This window comes from Alosa alosa, chromosome 20 (assembly GCF_017589495.1).
Source record: "Alosa alosa isolate M-15738 ecotype Scorff River chromosome 20, AALO_Geno_1.1, whole genome shotgun sequence".
NCBI lineage: Eukaryota > Metazoa > Chordata > Actinopteri > Clupeiformes > Clupeidae > Alosa > Alosa alosa.
Genome location: NC_063208.1, coordinates 3,622,674 through 3,642,673, shown reverse-complemented (window position 1 = coordinate 3,642,673; position 20,000 = coordinate 3,622,674). Strand labels below are relative to the sequence as shown.

The 20,000-nt window shown below is 45.3% G+C and overlaps 1 protein-coding gene across 1 annotated transcript in view; it reads left to right on the top strand.

Annotated features, from left to right (window-relative positions):
* Positions 1-2,996: 2,996 nt before the first annotated feature.
* Positions 2,997-20,000, top strand: part of mylipa (myosin regulatory light chain interacting protein a) — a 22,037-nt gene continuing 5,033 nt past the window's right edge. Inside the window, exons 1-5 of the mRNA XM_048230462.1 lie at positions 2,997-3,288; positions 4,266-4,456; positions 15,492-15,677; positions 17,447-17,644; positions 17,795-17,959. Coding sequence (XP_048086419.1) covers positions 3,202-3,288; positions 4,266-4,456; positions 15,492-15,677; positions 17,447-17,644; positions 17,795-17,959 — 827 coding nt within the window. The 5' untranslated portion in view covers positions 2,997-3,201. The remainder of the gene's footprint in view (positions 3,289-4,265; positions 4,457-15,491; positions 15,678-17,446; positions 17,645-17,794; positions 17,960-20,000) is intronic.

The following is a 20,000-nucleotide window of genomic DNA, read 5'->3' as shown; positions in this document are numbered from 1 at the left end:
TATTTGTTGTGTATGGGCCTGTATGGGCATACAGAACAAAAATATACAGAAAAAATATATTTAAATAAGTGTCAAAAATATACTTTTTGGGCCATTTCGAATATTTACATATATTTATATTTAAAATATATATTTTTTGTGTATGGGATAGGCCTACCATTTCAATTTCCGCCTACATTCCATGTATGTTGAAGGGTAGGCCTATGTATTTGCTAACTACTCAGTTAATGTATCACTTAATTGCTTGTGGACATACAGTAGCCTACAGTCCACATGTTATATTATTATTGTTGTTGTACCATTTGACTTTCTGACCTTTGAACTTTTGAAGTTTCTGTTTCCTTTTGTAGGTTTGATAATTATGTATAACAGACCATTGTCAATGAAAATGGGTTTATTTTGTGCTTCTTATTCCTGTGTTTATTTCGCATATACATAGCGGAAAGTGGACATTAACCAAGTAACACGTTTAACATAACACTTTCAACATCCCTGGGTGGCAGGTCCTTCAGTGCCTTGGCCCCCAAACTCTGGAACTCCTCCCCAACCCTTAGGTGCCTGTCCTTCTCTTCCTTTCTTCAAAGCATCTCAAGACCTTTCTGTTTAATGATCACTTCTCCTCCACACCCAACACATAGTTCCATACAGATAACTTGTCTTTGTTGTATTGTTTTGCTTGTTTGTTATTGTGTTTCCCTGCCTTCCTACTATGTAAAGCGACCTTGGGTTTGAGAAAGGCGCTATATAAAATAAATGTATTATTATTATTATTATTATTATTATTATCTACTGCGTGGCGATTTGGCGAACTCTGTTTTCTCAGTGGAAGCCACGAAACGGTAGCAACGGCAGGTGGTGTCATTGTCCTTGACGGTACAAAGCAACGGTGTATTATTAGTGCCAAGGTCAGAGTGGGCCTAAAGACTCACTTCCCCCACTGGTCCATTGATGACCTCCTTTGTTTATCTGGGCTTTAAAATAAGTGGCTGTCTCCCAACTATCCTACGAGATAACTAGACAGGCTAGAGTTACTAACTTAAGCCAGAGACTTTCTAATGAGGAGACACAACACTCCTCCATAGAAATGCATGGGGCTAGTTTATAACGCCAATATGGCCGTTACTACACATATCACACCCCTTCCTCGGCAAAACGTCGACATGTGAATATATTGAGCCAATCATGTGGTGTGATGTGAATACATTGAGCCAATCATGTGTTGTGAACTCGCCGCTGGAGCAAGATTGGTGTCGTGAAGCCTTGCGCACGGGCATTTCTGCTGAATAGGATGCCCGATGAGTGCCCAAAAAGCGTTGCAATATGGCCGCTGAGTGGAGGGACTTGCCTAAAAGGACTTTGCTTAAGCATATTTAAAATGAATCTTCTAACTCGCTTTAATCTCTTATTTTTCATGCTGTCAGCCGCCTCCTAAATATTTCGATAGTGCACACTCACAATTCTCTAAGTTCATATGGGCAGGCAAGCGGGCTAGGATCCGCCTGTCCACTCTACAATGGCCCAAAGAGGAGGGTGGTTTGGCTGTCCCCAGTTTAAAACTTTACTGTGTTTTTCAGATCAGTACAGGTCTGGATGGACCAAGCGTCTCGGATCCCAAGGTGATCAATAGAAGCAGGCCTAATACCCCCACACACACACACACACACACACACACACCACTACCACCACCACACACACACACTCAGAGATATACTTTTTATGCAAACTGGACGAAAAAAATGCACTGAGATGGTCCTCTCCTTTATGGAAAACCTCTGGCTTAATGTCAGGTGGCCGACCCTTTTCCTTCTTCTATGTGGTCGTCCACGTACATACGTAGTGATGTTTGTGATAATGGCACTGCGTAGCCTACATCATACCTGTCAACATTTAGCTTTCGAAAAACGGGAGTTTTTGTTTTCATTTATACTGTGTTTGTTTCAACACTGCATTTCGGTCGTTGCTTTTATCATACCATTACCTTATGCATGCCAGTTCCACCAGCTGCCTGCCTGCAGCCTACTTCCAAAACTCCAAAGCTTGCTGTCTGATTTGGTTCCGAGGACACAAGTTCAGTGTATTAACAACACTCAATAACAGTTTATGTGATGTGTTAATCAATTAAATTTCCAACAAATAGCTAGTTCTGGAGTAGGCCATTCAACTAGCCCGCTTGCTTACAAGACTCAGGCTGCGCAGTCGGCACCCGCTTCCTTATTTGGGTTTTGGGTTGCCAGGTTTTAGCCCATGACAAAACGGTTGAAATTGAAACTAAGTGATCGTGTATGTGTAGAGTGTATTTCATATACAATCTGGCAACCTGAATGGATCAATGATTTTAAAATGAAGTTTGATGGCCATGCAAATTACGGGAGTTTTCCGGGAGAAATAACAAAACGGGAGGGTGCTGGGAGATGAACTTAAAATACGGGAGAAACCCGGGAAAAACGGGAGCGTTGACAGGTATGGCCTACATCCCAACACATGAAGTGAATGGAGCATTCTACAGCATTAGAGCCGTGTTATAAAAAAATAGCCTAACGATACAGGAGTGCTTATTTAGGGAAAGTGTGCAGTTTGATCAAAGATCTGGTTGATTTTTACATGGTTTACCAAATAAATGCATATACTTGAATGTTTTTTTTTTATGTTTATCTAACCCACAGATGTAATGCTGTTTCTATGTGGTGCAGTCGAGGAATAAAAGACCCATAAAATGATTTGTTTTTGTGTGACCTGTGTCATCCATGTTAAGCAGGCCAGGTATGTTTTGGAAGCACAACAGCAGGGTCCTGGCTAATTGTGTGACTTAATTATGAATTATGCAAGACAAGGTAAGCTTATTTATGTAGCACATGTCACACAGGAGAGACAAGTCGATGTGCTGCACATGAATAGATAAACTATATGTAGTACCATTAGTAACCAGTAGGGGGCTTGCCCACGTGCATTTGCCAGAAGCTGAGGGTGCCATCGGCAGCATCGACACGGCGCTTATGCGAAACGGGTTGTCATTGGCTGTTCCGAAGTAGGCTGTACTTTGCGATTCATTTACAGACCACAGCTTGAAGAGGCAAGCATCAGTACTGATACCGAGGGTTTTGGAAAGTGACTGAAGGCCAGATGTATGGTATACACGGGACGATACAGAGTTTATTTTATCGTTTTTGACGAGTAGACCAAAGATTTATTTTACGGGCCAAGATGCTTTGTCATGTTACTCGTCCGGATTCAGTGGTTATGGAAGTAGAAGTTGATTCGAAGGCAAACGGAGAGGACTGTCTGAACAAGGTAGGCTATGGCATCCAACCAAACATTTATTTTATCCTCGTTACAAAAGTCGATCCTTAAACGGATCTCACATTTCATGCTCTTCACAAAATGCCTGCACATTTGTTTGGGCAACTACGCGTGGCTGCGTTTGCAGTTTATAGCGTAGTCTGCCGAGTGGACACGGCGTAGCTATCCTCTCGGATTCCCAGGTATCATCATCATCATTGGGTGGATCAAAATATCACGAACCGTTTTTGCCATAGACACAAAACACGTGTCAAGTAGTGCCTGGGACCGTGACAAGAGTAGTCTACCACCTCGGAGGTTAGAATGGCATTCGTTTTAACATGTACTTTTCACCAGGGTTTTGTTTTGGCTGTGCATTACAAAGAGGGAAATTATCAGGTAGTTTGAGCCGACGTGGGTGCTGCACGCATTCAGCTGAAGGTGTTGACGCGCTCAAGGTTACTTTAGTTCATTGTTTCCCTAGTCACTGAATCAGACCGGTTACAAAAGGTATTGTTCATTATCTGCACCGAGTCAACCAAGAGAATCTCACATGTATTTGATCTGATTCGTTTAATAAATTATCTTTGAGAAAGGGAACACGCTGTTCAATGATTTTTGCCCACTTTATACATTTTGGATTCAACAGTCAAACGTAGTGGTTGTTTGGCTGGTTGTAGATTTAGTCACCTTGGTGCAAATGAAAATTATCCAGATCATCCAGAAGCAAATTACATACATTTACAGTGATCAAATTGGAGACTGGTTGCAAATCATCTTGAGAATGTTTCTTGGTGGCGAATTATTACTATTTTTGTCACACGCCCCCTCAGCGCGCAGATTACGTAATGGGCCCTATGGTAGAGCGGGGCTGCTTCAGGTCCTGCAACGTCAACACTAGCCTACACTAACCATTAAAATGATTTCATGAATTTGGAAAATAGGAGGAGTTGCTAAAGCTAACGTAACGTCTGTCTCTGTTACGTCAGGTATGTCGGAAGTTGGGTATTATCGAGGTGGATTACTTCGGCCTGCAGTTCACTGGTGCTAAAGGCGAGAAGTTGTGGCTAAATCTGCGGAACCGGATCTACCAGCAAATGGACCATCTGACACCGTGCCGGCTGAGGCTCAGGGTCAAGTTTTTCGTAGAGCCTCATCTCATCCTTCAGGAACAGACAAGGTACATCTCTCTTACACTCTCTTTCTCTCTATCTCCCTCTCTTTTTTTTTCTTTCTTTCTTTCTTTCTTTCTTTCTTTCTTTCTTTTTTCTCTCTCTTTCTCTCTTTCTTTCTCTCTCTCTCTTTCTCTCTCTCTCTCTCTCTCTCTCTCTCTCTCTCTCTCTCTCTCTCTCTCTCTCTCTCTCTCTCAAATTCAAATTCAAATTCAAATGTGCTTTATTGGCATGACTCAGAAAATAGTGTTGCCGAAGCAGTAACATGACAATACAGATACAATATTTGTTTTAAGGGGGGTCAAAGAAAGGAAACTTATAATACTAAAAGAAAGAAAACTTATGTTTTAAAAAAATAGTAACTAAATCCAGGTTTAAAGGGAACTTAAGCATGTATTCTTAAATCTAAATCTAAAGGAAACTTACTTTAAAAAAAAAACTGTATCTAGAGTAATTTATGATTTGTAACAGAAAGGAAACTTAACATAAATTTGTACTTATTTTTAGAGTTATGTAAGATTAATTTAAAAGGAAACTTATAGCAACATAGAATAAATAAAGAAATTGATCTTAAGTAAGCTTAAGTTAAACTTAAACAATAGTCTATATAAAACTATTTTCTATGCACTTTTTCTGTGTGAAGTTTTCTCTTAAAATGTGGCAGGACTGTAAATATTGGTATGCTAAGTGGGCACATTTATCTATTTCTCCCATGAGGAATTGTAGTTTGATTTCAATTTGTGGGTAGAATATAGCTCTTAAGTGTTGATAATTGGGACATTCTGTGAGGAAGTGGCATTCGTCCTCTACTACTCCAGTATTACAGAATTTGCATATTCGATCTTCACGAGCTATCCCGGTTTGGCGGTGTCTACACTGTTCTATTGCAAGGGAATGATCACTCAGTCGATACTTTGACAGGAGTTTTCTATGACGATGGTTTTTAATTTCATTTAAATATGGTGCCAATTTGTAATCAATTCGATTAGTTCTGTAGCAGTGTAGCTTATTTACTTGTTCGATTTTGCATTTCCATGTGTTAATGTAGTTTTGTTTTGCTGTGTTCTCTACTTCTTTTGCGATTAAAGCAATACGTGAGCTGCAGTTTTTCAGGTTGTGTTTTTGTATTATGAAGTTTAAGGGGTCACTCTCTGGGGGTTCACTCCTCAGCTGGGCAGCAGTGTGGTGATATTGCTCTGAATTGCTAGTCTGAAGATGATGCCAGAATTTGGTTGCTCTTTTTTGTATGTCTACAAGGAGGGGAAATCTTCCAAGCTCAGCTCTGCAGCCTAGATTAGGTGCACATCTGTTTAAACCTAGAATATTTTTACAGAATTCCAAATGTAATAATTCGGTTTGGCTTTTGTCCCATGTTTCGAAATTGTCTTTATATTTTATGCCCCAAATTTCGCTCCCATATAGTAATAATGGCTTTACTAAGGAATTAAAGATCTTTTTTTTTTTTCATAATTTGATGGAAGGATTATATTGAAATAGAGATTTTCTTAACATGTAGTATGTTTTGCGTGCTTTTCCGGATAGGTCTTTGATTGCGTTATCAAATTGCCCTGATGAAGAAATGGTCAGTCTTAAGTAGTTGTATTTTCTTACTTGTTCTAGTTGTTTTCCGCCAATGGTGAAATTATATTTATTTATGTTCAAATGTTTTCTCTGGAAAGTAATTATTTTTGTTTTTTCCATATTGATTGGAAGGGCCCAAGTTATGCTGTATTCGTTCAAAAGAGAAAGGCTCTCTTGTAGTCCCTGTGCCGTTGACGATAGCAGGAGAAGATCATCTCTGCGTAAAAGCAGGCATTTGATTTCTTTCCCCCAAAAGATTGAGACCAGGCGAGGATGAATTTTGAATTTTATTAGCTAATTCATTGATGTAAATGTTAAATAATGTAGGACTCAGGCAACAGCCCTGCCTCACTCCTTTTGTTGGAAAGTAATCAGTTTGTTTGTTATTTATTTTTACACAACATTTGATGTTTTCATACATGTCTTTAATGATGTTATATGTTTTACCACCAATTTCACAATCAAGTTAGCCTGGCGAGCCAGACCCACATTAAAATGTAGGGTTTGGGCACTCACCGTTCGCAGTGCTCAGTCCGAGGGGCGGGATAATCAGTTGTCTTTCAAATTCCCTCTGCACGCATAATGGGGCCTTAATAGGATATTTGTTTTCAAGTCGCAGGGAATTCAAGCCAAACCGTTGCAACTCTGCCATCAATCATTATGTTAAGCCTACCAAACGACTCTATACACGATTTCAATGACCTGATTAAGTTTCGATTTCTGGAGCTCACAAGCCAACGGAGAGTTGCTAGACTAGCCCTGGCAGCAAATTGCTAGGGGCGCGTCAGCAAGAGACCTTCATGCCAAACGGAGTCGAAGGCCTTGCTGAAATCCACAAAGCATCCATATATATATTTATATATTCTCTCTCTTCTTCTTTTTCTATCTCTCTCTCCCATTCTTTCTTTCTTTCTTTCTTTCTTTCTTTCTTTCTCTTTCTCTCTTTTTCTTTTTCTATCAATTTTCAATTCAACAAGCTTTATTGGGCATGAATGTAAATTTTACAGTGTTGCCAAAGCATTCAATACAACAATAATAGTAATATAGATAATAGTAATACTAATAATAATAATAATAATGATAATAATAATAATGAAAATAACACCTGGCTTTTAAATGAACAGAAAAAAATAAATAAAAACTATGGATTATTATGTTATTGATCATGTAACATGGGCTGTTCTCTCAGGATGTGGCAGGATTGGATGGACACAACTGTCTACTTCCCCCAGGAGGAATGATAGTTTTTGTTCATTGTTTGTGTCAAGAAATTCAAAAATAGAAAATCTCTCTCTCTCTCTCTCCTTATCTCTCTCCTTATCTCTCTTTCTCTCGCTCCATCTGTTTCTGCATCACTCTCTCCCTCTCTCACATTTCTCCTCCTCAGTTGTACCTCCACATCCTCCTCTTCTCATGATTATTCATCTTTCCCTGCTCTGCTTGCCTCTGGAGTGAGCTGTGTGTGTGTGTGTGTGTGTGTGTGTGTGTGTGGCTGCGTGCTGGAAAAATCTAGGACATGTGAAGCATTAAATATTCAGAGTGCAGCGCAGGCTCCAGAAGTGTTTCTTTGTCTTTGGAAACGAGAGACATGTGCCCCAGCTGCCTTCTTGAGTACAGTAGCCGGCCGCTTCCTGCTTCCTACAGTGGCTTGACCTCCAGTAACCTCAGTGCAGAGGGGTTACTATAGGTCAGGGCACAGCAGCTGGGAACGGGAGCGTGTTGTGTCGCACCCTGAGGGTGTCAGGTCTCTGCTCTCAGGAGGGGTTGTTCTTTTGGGTCCCTTGACCCTCGTCACCTAAACCTGCTGAGGTGACACACACACACACACACACACACATATAGGGAGGTTTGTGGAGAGAGTAGGTGTGCATTAAGCGTGTGTGTTTAGTTTAGTTCAGTGTATGTGGAGAGAACCAGGCAGGATTCTGACTCTGTCTTTGATGTTCTAAATAGTCTGCAGTGTGTGTGTGTGTGTGTGTGTGTGTGTGTGTGTGCGTGTGCGTGGGGCGGGGGGCTTGCGGTGCAACGTCTTCCTGTGTGATTCAGTTACCAGTGAAGTGTGTGTCTAGAAGGCTAGGGTTTCTGGTTTTCTTGTGACCTGAAAGATGAGCCTAGTGACAAAACAGATGGTGGGTGGGACTTAGTGCTGTGTGTGTAAGAGAGAGAAAGAGTGTGTGTGTGAGCATGTACGTGTGTGTGTGTGTGTGAGCACATGTGGTGGGGAGACACATGCAACTTTTAATTAGCAGGCAGAAAGATGGTGCGGCTGCTGACTCCTGTTAGAACCTCCTGCCCACCCCCACATATGCACGCACACACACACACACACACACACACACACACACAAGGGCCCACACACACAGGGGCACACACCCACACACACACTCACTCACTCACTCACTCACTCACTCACTCAGAGAGAGAGAGAGAGAGAGTGCCTAGCTCTCCCAGGCCAAGGCTCTGGTGATTATTTTCATTATATTCAGGAACAAATCGGTCTCACACACACACACACACACAAACAAACCTGCACATGCAGACGTGTATTCACACACATACTGAAACAGTGCATTGTGTTCTGAATGTGTGAGCTGATTAATCACGGTGTGTGTGTTGTGCCAGAGCACAGTTAGAGGTGTGTGTGTGTGTTAGGGGGGATTACAGGGACAGAGGGACACACTCACACACACACGTACGTCCCTTCAGCTGAGGGCAGGTGTTGTTATAGTCTTTTCCCCCTCCTCACCTTTGTTATGTAAGTACAGTTAGAGGTGTGTGTGTGTGTGTGTGTGTGTGTGTGTGGGCTGGCAGGTGTTGTTGTGGTCTTTCCCCCTCCTCACCTTTCTTATGTAAGTCACTGCTCTCTGCATGATGCTAAAAGCAGCTTGTGGATCCTACAGTGTAGCCACTTCTCAGCGTTTATTTGTATCCCCCACCAGAGATGGGAATGTTGGGGGTTTATCCCCCACCAGAGATGGGAATGTTGGGGGTTTATTTCCCCCCACCAGTGATGGGAATGTTGGGGGTTTATGGGAATGTTGGTGTTTAATTCCCCCCACCAGAGATGGGAATGTTGGGGGTTTATTTCCCCCTATCAGAGATGGGAGCATTGGGGGTTTATTCCCCTTGTTGGAGACAGTGAGTTTATTAGTGTATATATAGAGTTTATTTCCCTTATTGGAAACAGTGAGTTTATTAGTGTTTTTTTATATATATATATATATATATATATATATATATATATATATATATATATATATATAGTTTATTCCCCCTATTGGAGATAGTGGGATGGTAAAGAGTTTAGTTCCCCTATTGGAGATGGTGGTTTAGATGATGTAGAGTTTAGTTCCCCTATTGGAGGGGGAGAATGTTCTTGGGCTTTACTTTGGCGGCCATCATCATCATCATCATCATCATCATCATCAGTTCGACCCTAAACTCAACCACACCAACGTCCACGGGGGCCTGGATCGGAGCCACACACCATAACCTGGTTAGTGTGCTGGGTCGTCACACACCATAACCTGGTTAGTGTGCTGGGTCATCACACACCATAACGTGGTCAGTGTGCTGGGTCATGTGTTCTGCAGGGGCTGAGGCATGTTGACGTTGCCGTGGTGATGTTGCCATGGCGATGTCACCCAACCCAACCCCCTCCTCTCTCTCTTCAGCCCACCGGCTCTGCTGCTTTATGGCCTCCTGTCTGGCCGGCTGTTATCTCATGCAGCTCGCGCTATCTGTCCTCACTTACCCCCACTGTAAAAGCTGTGTTTGTGTGTGTGTGTGTGTATCTGTGTGTGGAGGTGTGCTGTCTCGCAGTCTGTGTGTGTGTGTCTGTCTGTGTTGCAGTTTGTGTTTGTGTGCTGTCTTGCAGTGTGTGTTTGTGTGTGTGTGATGACTTGCAGTTTGTGCGAGTGTGTGTGTGTGTGTGTGTGTGATGTCTTGCTGTACTTGTTCATGCTCAGCCCATACACTCAATCCCTTCTTGAACCAGATCAAAAACAATCCCATAATCCTCCCTGGTCACCTTCCTGGGGCGAGTGTGAAGGACGACGAGGCACTGCTAGACAATCAGGCCACATGATTGACAGGTGCCACTCATAAGCGCTGTACCTTCCTGTGTCCGCAGACAAGCACGGTCATCTGGGAATGATGTGTCCGCTACGACCGCTGTGTTCACGGATGCCTTTTAATTTGTCCCGTAAAATGAGAACAATTGAATTTGGAGTGATTGTGGCACTCATTTAAATGAGATGTTTATCTGTTCAGAATAATAAAAACAAAAGATCCTTGGCAGTCAGATTGAAGTTAGTGAAATAATGACCTGCTGTTAAGTGGCTGGTGAATTTGAACATGTACTGCATGTGTCAGTGGCTGGTGACTGGTTACATTTTAAAAAGTTAAGCTTAACTTTCCACTCCTGGAGGGCCTGAGTTGGCTTTGTTGTGGCACGCCTGGAGGGCCGGAGTTGGCTTTGCTGTGGCACGCCTGGAGGGCCGGAGTTGGCTTTGCTGGGTTTTGCGCCTGGAGGCGGAGGAGTTGGCTTTGCTGTGGCAGGAGTTGGCTTTGTTGTGCGCCTGGAGGGCCCGGAGTTGGCGCCTTTGCTTTGCTGGGCGCCTGTGGGAGTTGGCCCTGACGCCACGTTCTGTTGGCGTTCTGTAGACGGCAGGAAGAGGCCTCTCTGCTTGAACAGGTTTGGCCTCCTCGGAGTAGCTTGGCCAACGGTAACCCTGATCCATGCCTTGTTTGGAAACACCATTTTAATTCCGTGGAATGAGGGTGGGTGGGTTGCCCCGACTCAGGGGTGATTTCTCACCCTGCAGGGTAGTTGGCAGGGGCAGCAGGACCGGGTCTGTTATAATTACCCCGGCGCAATGCTCCCTCTCTCTCTCTGCAGGCGATTAGCTCACAAACGGCCTCTTTGTGTGGTGGAGAAAGGCACTCATGAATTGATGTGGTCCAGAACAAAGCCGTGTGTGTGTGTGTGTATCTGTGTGCGTGATGTGGTCCAGAACAAAGCCTTGCCCTCTCGCACGTCCACTGCACTGTTCCCGGCGTCGGCCATTTGATTTGCTTAAGCTGCGATCATGAGCCTTGTTGTGGTCCGGGAGGCCCGCATGCATTGAGTGGCTGATTGTGTGAGTGGGAGTGGGGGGAGGTTACTAGAGTTCATTGACTGAGAGTAACCCCTGCTGAATGCCTCCGCACCACCACCACCAGCACCAGCGAGCTGTTTGACTTGCTCACAATGAAACCACATTGTTTCCTGTGAAGGCAGCGATGAGTCTGTGTGAGTGTGTGTGCTGCGATATGATTGGCTGCGGGCCAAGCGCCGTCTCTAGGCAGACAGACGCGCAGGGTTTGGTCTCTCAGGAACTGAGTGTTCTGAGGGCCGGTCAGTGGAGTGGGCCTTGCACAATGGTGTTATTCTGAAGCGGAGTGGGTCACACACACACACACACACACACAGGCCCCTTCCGGCTGCTGTTTAGTCTTACTCCATGCTCCTCCAGCCTTCATCTCCTCCGTTCCAGAATAACACCATTGTGCGTGCGTGTGTGTGTGTGTGCCTGTGTGTGTGTGTGCCTGTGTGTGTGTGTGCCTGTGTGTGTGTGTGCGTGCCTATGTGTGTGCCTGCGTGCCTGTGTGTGTGTGTGCGTGCCTGTGTGTGTGTGTGCGTGTGCGTGCCTGTGTGTGTGTGTGTGTGTGTGTGTCTAGAGGTCAGCCCTCCTTTTGAGGTGTCCCCTGCTAGCTGCCTGGAGAGGGGCAGCGCTGCCTAGCTGCGCGTCTCCAACGTCATGTGGGGTACAGTACAGTTAAGACTCCCCCCCACACACACACACACACACACTCGCTCTCACACACACACACACACACACACACACGTTCTCACTCACTCACACACCTGCTACCCTTAAATCCTGCTTCTCCTAGTGATAAGATGAGTCAGCAGAGAGAACCTTGTGTGTGACTGACGTGTGTGTGTGTGTGTGTGGGGTGGGGGGGGTGCTCTTGTACAAATGAACTCCCACAGGACATGGAGAGTTTGCCATTTGTGCTGCCCAGAATCTTTCACAAGTAATAACCCAACGTGTGTGTGTGTGTGTGAGTGAGTGTGTGTCAGACAAGCGTGCATTGTGATTCTCCAGTGTGCTTGAACCAAAGAATATGTGAGTAACAGTCGGCTTCTGTTAGGCACATGGCCATAGAGCAGCATGCTGCCTTTGTGTGTTCTGATGAGGCAGCCAGTGTGCATGTGTGGAAAGAGAGAGAGAGAAAGAGAGAAAGCTGCAGAATGAGTTACTGGGAGAGGAGAGTGTTTGACAGCTGCAGGTGAGCGCGTCCGATAGTAACCCCACGGGCGGGCGTCGCTGGACAGGTGTGTCCGATAGTAACCCCTGCGCTGCGCTCTAGGCGCCGTTGTTTGGGCAGACAGCTGCTCTCAGAAGCCTGTGTGTGTGTGTGGGTTTGTGCGCCACAGGACTCTTCCCCTGCAGCCTGCTGACCCAAACAAAACACACGGCTCCCGTACCGGACTTCAGAAGGCCCAACACACACACGCAGACACACACGGCTCCTGTATGGCCTTCAAAAGCCAAATATAAACAAACACACAGCTCCTGAATGGGTTTAAGATAAATAAGGCCCAACACACCTCTCTCTCTCTCTCTCTCTCTTTCTTTCTTTCTTTCTTTCTTTCTTTCTTTCTTTCTTTCTTTCTTTCTTTCTTTCTCTCTCTCTCTCTCTCGTACACACACACGTGCCCCATGATAAAATGGCCAGTCTGATCACAAGTGGTCAGTACAAATATAAACAATCACAAGACTCATTGTGATTCTGTCACTCGGCTCATTTGCCAGAGACACACTTGTGCTCATATCCTCTGTTGTGTAAACATGAGTGGTCAGCGACGTCTCTGGCTGGGCTCCTTCATTACATGCGTAAACAGTGTCTGGGCAGACCACTTGTGATCGGACCCAATCCAAAAAGAAATGTATACAAGCCTACAGTTCTGCTGAAAGGAACCCTCAACTGGACGTCCTCTCCTGTAATGTCCACTGGGGTGTGTGGGGGGGTGAAGGTGATGCGGTTTCGGGCACTAGGAGGGACAGGATCGTTCGGGGGAGGGGGCGTGGCCCTCAGATGAAGAAAGGAGCTAGTTTGGAAAGGTGTGGAGAAAGAGCAAGGAGGTTGTGTGTGTGTGTGTGTGTGTGTGTGTGTGTGTGTGTGTGTGTGTGTGTGTTCGTTCTCTCTCTCCTGGTGTCATGTGGCCTGTGTGTGTTGTGATCAGTGGGGATGAGTGACAGATGCACTGTCCGTTCTGGACCATGCAGTTGCTGCAGCGTTCTATTAGAAGGCAGCTGTCCCTCAAAAGCACGCGACCAGAGAGGAGAGGAGAGGGGGGAGGGGGGAGGGAAAAGAGAGGGATGAAGGTGAGAAGAAAGAACAAACAAACAAAGAGAAGGGAGGAAGGATGGGTGGGCGTGAGGGCCAGCATGGTTGGAATGTGACTTTGTGTTTGTTAACCAGAGTTGACTCCTTAATGTGGGCTTTAAATATGGCATCTTCTGTTTACAAAACAAGCAGTCTGAGTGAGCTGCATGTCCGGGGAACAGGAGATCTGTCAGGCAAGCATGTCCGGAAGATGGAGGGAAAGAACAGGACCATGGGGGAGATGGGAGGAGGAGTGATTTCATTAGGTATCTTGGCATTTGTATAAGCAGTTTCCGTCTTTTAAAAGCAGCTCTAATCCAGACAGCGGTTAAACCTGTCAATTGGAGGAACTTTGTGAAACGACAGAACCAATAGGCCTCTTCAGAACCAGTAGGCCTCTTCAGAACCAGTAGGCCTTTCTGAAACAGAACCAGTAGGCCTATTCAGAGCCGTAGAAAGCAACTTTTACTTTCCGTTTACTGTAAATCTGTAACTTGTTTTCGGTTACCTGTAAATGTGTAACCTTTGCTTGATCGTGTTCTCCACTTCCCTACACCTGCTAGGCTGTTGACTCTGCCGTAGTCTGTAACTGCACCCATAACTTGGGTATTTGTTGAGTGGAGAAGAATGCTGTTTGTTGACCTCTTATTGTCATGTATTGTGTTATGTCTTTTTAATGTTGACATTGGTTGTTTCCATTCAATTACACTTGTGATTGAATAATTCCGTTCAGTTGTGGCTACTACAGATTGCGTTAGAGGGCGGAGATGAGCGTTGTTTACCTAATGAAGTGAAAGCTTAGTAAGTTCCATATAACATGGCAAGGCACCGTGTGGTTTCCGTGGGCAGAAAAAGGTCTGTATTTGTGCTCTTTTTGTTCAATTGCCCCTGAGTGTCTTGGAGTTTGTGAGTGTTTCTGAGGAATGAGGAATGAGGAATGAGGATGTCCTTTTCAAACGCCTGGGGGAAGGGAGGGGTTGGTGAACCCCGCGGTGAACCCCCCTGCTTTAATGTGACATGGGAGAGACAGGAATTATGGAATTACCCTGTTGCAACATGGCTACGGTTTAAAAGCTGTGTGTGTGTGTGTGTGTGTGTGAACTAATGTTTGGAGTGTAGTGTTGGTTATGTGAGCTTATCAAGCTGGGTGCAGGGCTGCAGTTCAGATATAACACCACACACACACACACATGCAGGCTCAACAACTACACAGGCACTAGGTCTGGCTCCTGCAACACTGATAAGAGCTTTATCACAGCTCCACACACACACACACACACAGATAGGTACAGGAACTGCAGACGCATATGGACCCTTTGTTTAGTGCAGGGCCTGTGCTGGGTTTGGGTTAGTTCCTCTTAAGCCCTTTTTACATTTTCATGGTGCAATACTTTCCCCTTTATAGCGGCATGTCTGTCTGTATTATACACAGAGGGATAAACAATAATCATAATAATAATAATAATAATAATGATTATATATATATATATATATATATATAGGCCTCAGTGAACAGGTGTTCGGTGAACAAGCCCAAGTTGTTGTTGAAGGTTCTTTCTGTGCCTTCAGGATTAAGATTTAAACCCACAACAACGTGAGTGTAAATAATTTGCATGCTGGGAAAGTGGAACTAGTGTGACGTGATCTAGCCGCTGAGCTAAAGGAAGCAAGGAAGGACTCCCACAACTGATATGATTGCAAAGAAGATGATTGTAGCTTCTTAAGATAAAACTTTTGTTTATCATTTAAGGAAACTTTAATCTAGTTTCGGAATGCTGGCAGCCATAACACACAATCTGTCAATCAACCGATAGGTGTCTGTGTGTGTGTGTGTGTGTCTGTCTGTGTGTCTGTGTGACTGTATGTGTGACTGTGTGTGTGTGTACTGACGTGCTGCTGTTGTTCCTCCTGCAGGCACCTGTGTGTGTGTGTGTGTGTGTGTGGGGGGGGTGGGTGGGTGGATGGATGGATGTGTGTGTGTGTGTGTGTGTGTGTACTGACGTGCTCCTCTCATTCCTCCTGCAGGCACCTGTTCTTCCTGCATGTGAAGGAGGACCTGCACCGCGGTCACCTGCGCATGTGCTCTGAGCGGGCAGAGGAGCTCAGCGCCCTGCTGGCCCAGGCCCACTTCGGAGACTACGACCAGAACACTGCCCAGTACTGGTACAGCGACCTGACTGGACACCAGCCCTGCCAGGCCACCGTCGACAGGTGAGCAGGACGTGTGTGCAGTGGTCATGTGTGTGCAGTGGTCAGGTGTGTGTGCAGTGGTCAGGTGTGTGTGCAGTGGTCAGGTGTGTGTGCAGTGTGCAGTGGTCAGGTGTGTGTGGTCAGGTGTGTGTGTGCAGTGGTCAGGTGTGTGTGCAGTATGTGTGTGTGTGTGTGCAGTATGTGTGTGCAGTATGTGTGTGCAGTATGTGTGTGTGTGTGTGTGTGTGTGTGTGCAGGACGTGTGTGTATGTGCAGGACGTGTGTGTGTGTGTGTGTGTGCAGTACTGGTGTGTGTGTGTGTGCAGTACTGGTGTGTGTGTGTGCCGTACTGGTGTGTGTGTGTGCAGGACTGGTGTGTGTGTGTGCAGGACTGGTGTGTGTGTGCAGGACTGGTGTGTGTGTGTGCAGGGCTGGTGTGTGTGTGTGCAGGGCTGTGTGTGTGTGTGCAGGGCTGGTGTGTGTGTGTGCAGGACTGGTGTGTGTGTGCAGGACTGGTGTGTGTGTGCAGGACAGGTGTGTGTGTGCAGGACAGGTGTGTGTTTGCAGTGGTCAGGCATCACAGCCGGGTTCCACTGAAAGTGCAACTGAAGTGTTCCATTTGCGGAGCACAAAAATAGTTTCAGAAGTAGAAGTTAAATAGTTTTTCTTGGTCTCGTTTTTTCCCGCCGCTATCTCATCTGGTGTGGCCAGTTCTCTTGATCACAGTGGACGCTCAGTGCTGCAGCAGACGCTCCACGAACGGAACGCTCCGGTTATGTGCCCAGTTTAGCCTGCCCATCATAAAGTGCTCTACAAAGGTGTACCACAGGTCACTACAGGTATCTTGAGTAAGCCGCTGGTCCTTGGCTTGATTGCCTTGATAAGCGTGTAGTGTCCATTAGTGCATTAGCCCGTGCACAGCCTGAAGTCCAGCCGTAGATGTGTACATCTGGGGACGCACTCCTGTTGACCTGACTAAATATCAGTCAACTTTAGTCAACTTTTACAACCCCTCCATAACACAGCCTCCATAATGTAGTCTTAGACACCTTCTCCATAATGTAGTCTTAGACACCTTCTCCATAACACACAGCCTCCATAATGTAGTCTTAGACACCTTCTCCGTAACACAGCCTCCATAATGTAGTCTTAGACAGCTTCTCCATAACACACAGCCTCCATAATGTAGTCTTAGACAGCTTCTCCATAACACAGCCTCCATAATGTAGTCTTAGACAGCTTCTCCATAACACACAGCCTCCATAATGTAGTCTTAGACAGCTTCTCCATAACACACAGCCTCCATAATGTAGTCTTAGACAGCTTCTCCGTAACACAGCCTCCATAATGTAGTCTTAGACACCTTCTCCGTAACACAGCCTCCATAATGTAGTCTTAGACACCTTCTCCGTAACACAGCCTCCATAATGTAGTCTTAGACAGCTTCTCCATAACACAGCCTCCATAATGTAGTCTTAGAGGGAGGTACACCGGGCACATAACTGAAGTGTTCCGTTCGCGTTGCGCCTGCTGCAACAATTAGCTTCCACTGTGATCAGTGGAACCAGCTACGCCAGACGTGGTGGCGGCTCGTACATTGGAAAAAAAATGGAGCATTCTCCCAAAACTATGTTCGCGCGTCGTGAACGGAATGTTTCAGTTACGCGTCCGCTGTAGCCCCCCCCCCCGTAAGTCACCACCTCCGTGCTCCCCTCAGCCGTGTCCAAACACACCGTAACCGTGGAAACGCACCGTAACCGTGGGTCACCTCTGTGTGTGTGTGTGCGCAGCATCGTGTCCAGGCACCAGGCGCTGGCAGGGCAGAGTGTGCCCGCGGTGGAGTACCAGGCGCTGCAGCTGGTGGCGTCTCTGGAGCACTACGGCGTGGAGTGGCACCTGGCGCGCGATGCCGACGGACGCAGGCTCGCCATCGGAGTCGGACCGGACGGCATCGTCGTCTGCAAAGACGACTTCAGCCTGGTCAACAGGTGGGTCTGCCGCACAGACACAGACACGTGTGTGTGTGTGTGCACACTCCGAGAGTAATCACTGCTGACTCATATGGATCAGGGTGAGTGGCATACTTCTCGTCTCATGCAGGTGTGTGTGTGTGTGTGTGTGTGTGTTTCTGATTACAGAGTGGCTTACCCCGTGATTCAGATCGCCACTCAGTCAGGCAAGAGTGTGTATCTGACGGTCACCAAGGAGATGAGCGACAGCGTGGTGCTGCTTTTCAAACTCATCAGCAGTCGAGCCGCCAGCGGGCTGTACCGAGCCATCACCGAAACACACGCCTTCTACAGGTACACACACACACACACACACACACACACACACACACACACACACACACACACACACACACACACAGCCGAGCCACCAGTGGGCTCTACCAAACCAACACACACACACACACACACACACACACACACACACACACACACACACACACAGAGACAGCCGAGCAGCCAGTTGGCTCTACTGTTCAGTGTAATCTTATATTACGTATCTTACGTCTTGTATAGACCCTTATCTCTTCGCTTCGACAGCAAACTCTACCTGCTCACCAGCTGATGTCCTGTTTAAGGGCCTGTTTAAAGGTTCTGTAAGCGATGCCACACGTTTTTAGGCTAAAACATTTTATGTCACTTACAGCAAACATCACCTAACCAACCGCTAGCTGTCTGTGTCCTGAATACACTGTAAAAAAAAACGCAATATCTGTGGCTCCAAAATAGGCAACAAAAACAACCTGGGCAAACCTGGCCCATAAAAACATAACAAACTCTGTTCCAGCAAATCACAGAAGAGATGCGTGTTTAGGAGAGTTTCAATTGCACGGGAGCAGCACGGGAGGGAGGGGGAGGAAGTAGCGAGCTAGCTCTGTTTTGTTTGAAAGTCAACAGAAGCAGTGGTGGAGGAAGTACTGGAACTCAGTACTTAAGTAAAAGTACAAATACACAGAGAAATATTTACTTTAGTAAAAGTGAAAGTACCACAATGACAACCCTACTTAAGTAAAAGTAAAAAGTACCTGCTTTTAAATGTACTTTAAGTATTACAAGTAAAAGTATTTGCATAATGATTTATTCTATTAATATCTATATTCTAAAAGGAAAAATCAGTATGGGCTATGGCATTTTAATTAAGCTAGTTTTAGGTTATACTCCATATATTACATATTATAACCATCCATAACCATCCATAACCATACTCTACTAGATAGTTTTAAGCTAATGCAATTGTGCTTACCATCTGTGGCCCAGTTTACATTCTGACCTACAATTCTAGAGACTGTAATTCTGGTTATCTACTAGGGTGATCTGCTGAGTAATATCATTCAGCAAAACACGGAGAGCCTGAAGTTTAACGGGTAGACAAGGGAAACGCCGGGTGGATCAGAATGCCAATTATGCTGATTGAACAGAAAAGTTGCTGAGAAAGGTGTCTTTATGATTTAAGTTCAGTTTCACTTGGCGCAGACGCATAGACATTGAATGAGCCACGCTTACCCCCCCAATTGTAGGCTATGCATCTTTATTTAATCACACACAATTAAGGAATATTTCCTAATCTGGAAAATGTTACGCTTTTTCCGCCACCGTTCATTAATAGTCTACCATTCATTTGTGCCGCAAATGATCAGACGCGGTGACAGAAGCATGGGCATAGCCTGTAACTTCGCTGATCCGCGGATAGCAATCTCATCGGAGAGGAGGCCCTAACGCTGCAGATAACAGACCGAGAAAGGCACAGAACACAGTTGCATGTACAGTGTAGCCATGGGTCTGGTGAATATAGCCTACCGAATGCAGATGGCTACAAGCTCACGCTTTGCCTGGTCTAGACTAGAAGCTTATGTTTCTAAGAATGCACGTAGCTCCAGAATCTTTGGTAGCAACCCCGCCCCCTGGTAAAACAAATGTGTTTGTCAGAGAGAAAAAAAACTGATCATAAAATGTATCGTAAAAAGGAACGATGGTGTTGTAGAAATGTAGCGGAGTAAAAGTACAGATAATTGCTGTAAAATGTAACGAAGTAAAAGTCAAAAGTATGCACTATCAATTTTACTTAAGTAAAGTACAAATACATGGAACATTTACTTAAGTACAGTAACGAAGTATTTGTACTTCGTTACATTCCACCACTGAACAGAAGTGACGTTACCCAGCATCGCTTAGAGCACCTTTAAATCTGTAATGGAAAATTACTAAAACTAAGGCAGGCTGTGAAAGTCGTTAGTCAGCATATGTTAGAATGTGACCTACAATATGATAGGGAAATGCAATACCCTTGAGGACTTAAAGGAAGCCTCCCGTCTGAAAACAATAAGGTTAAAAGTAA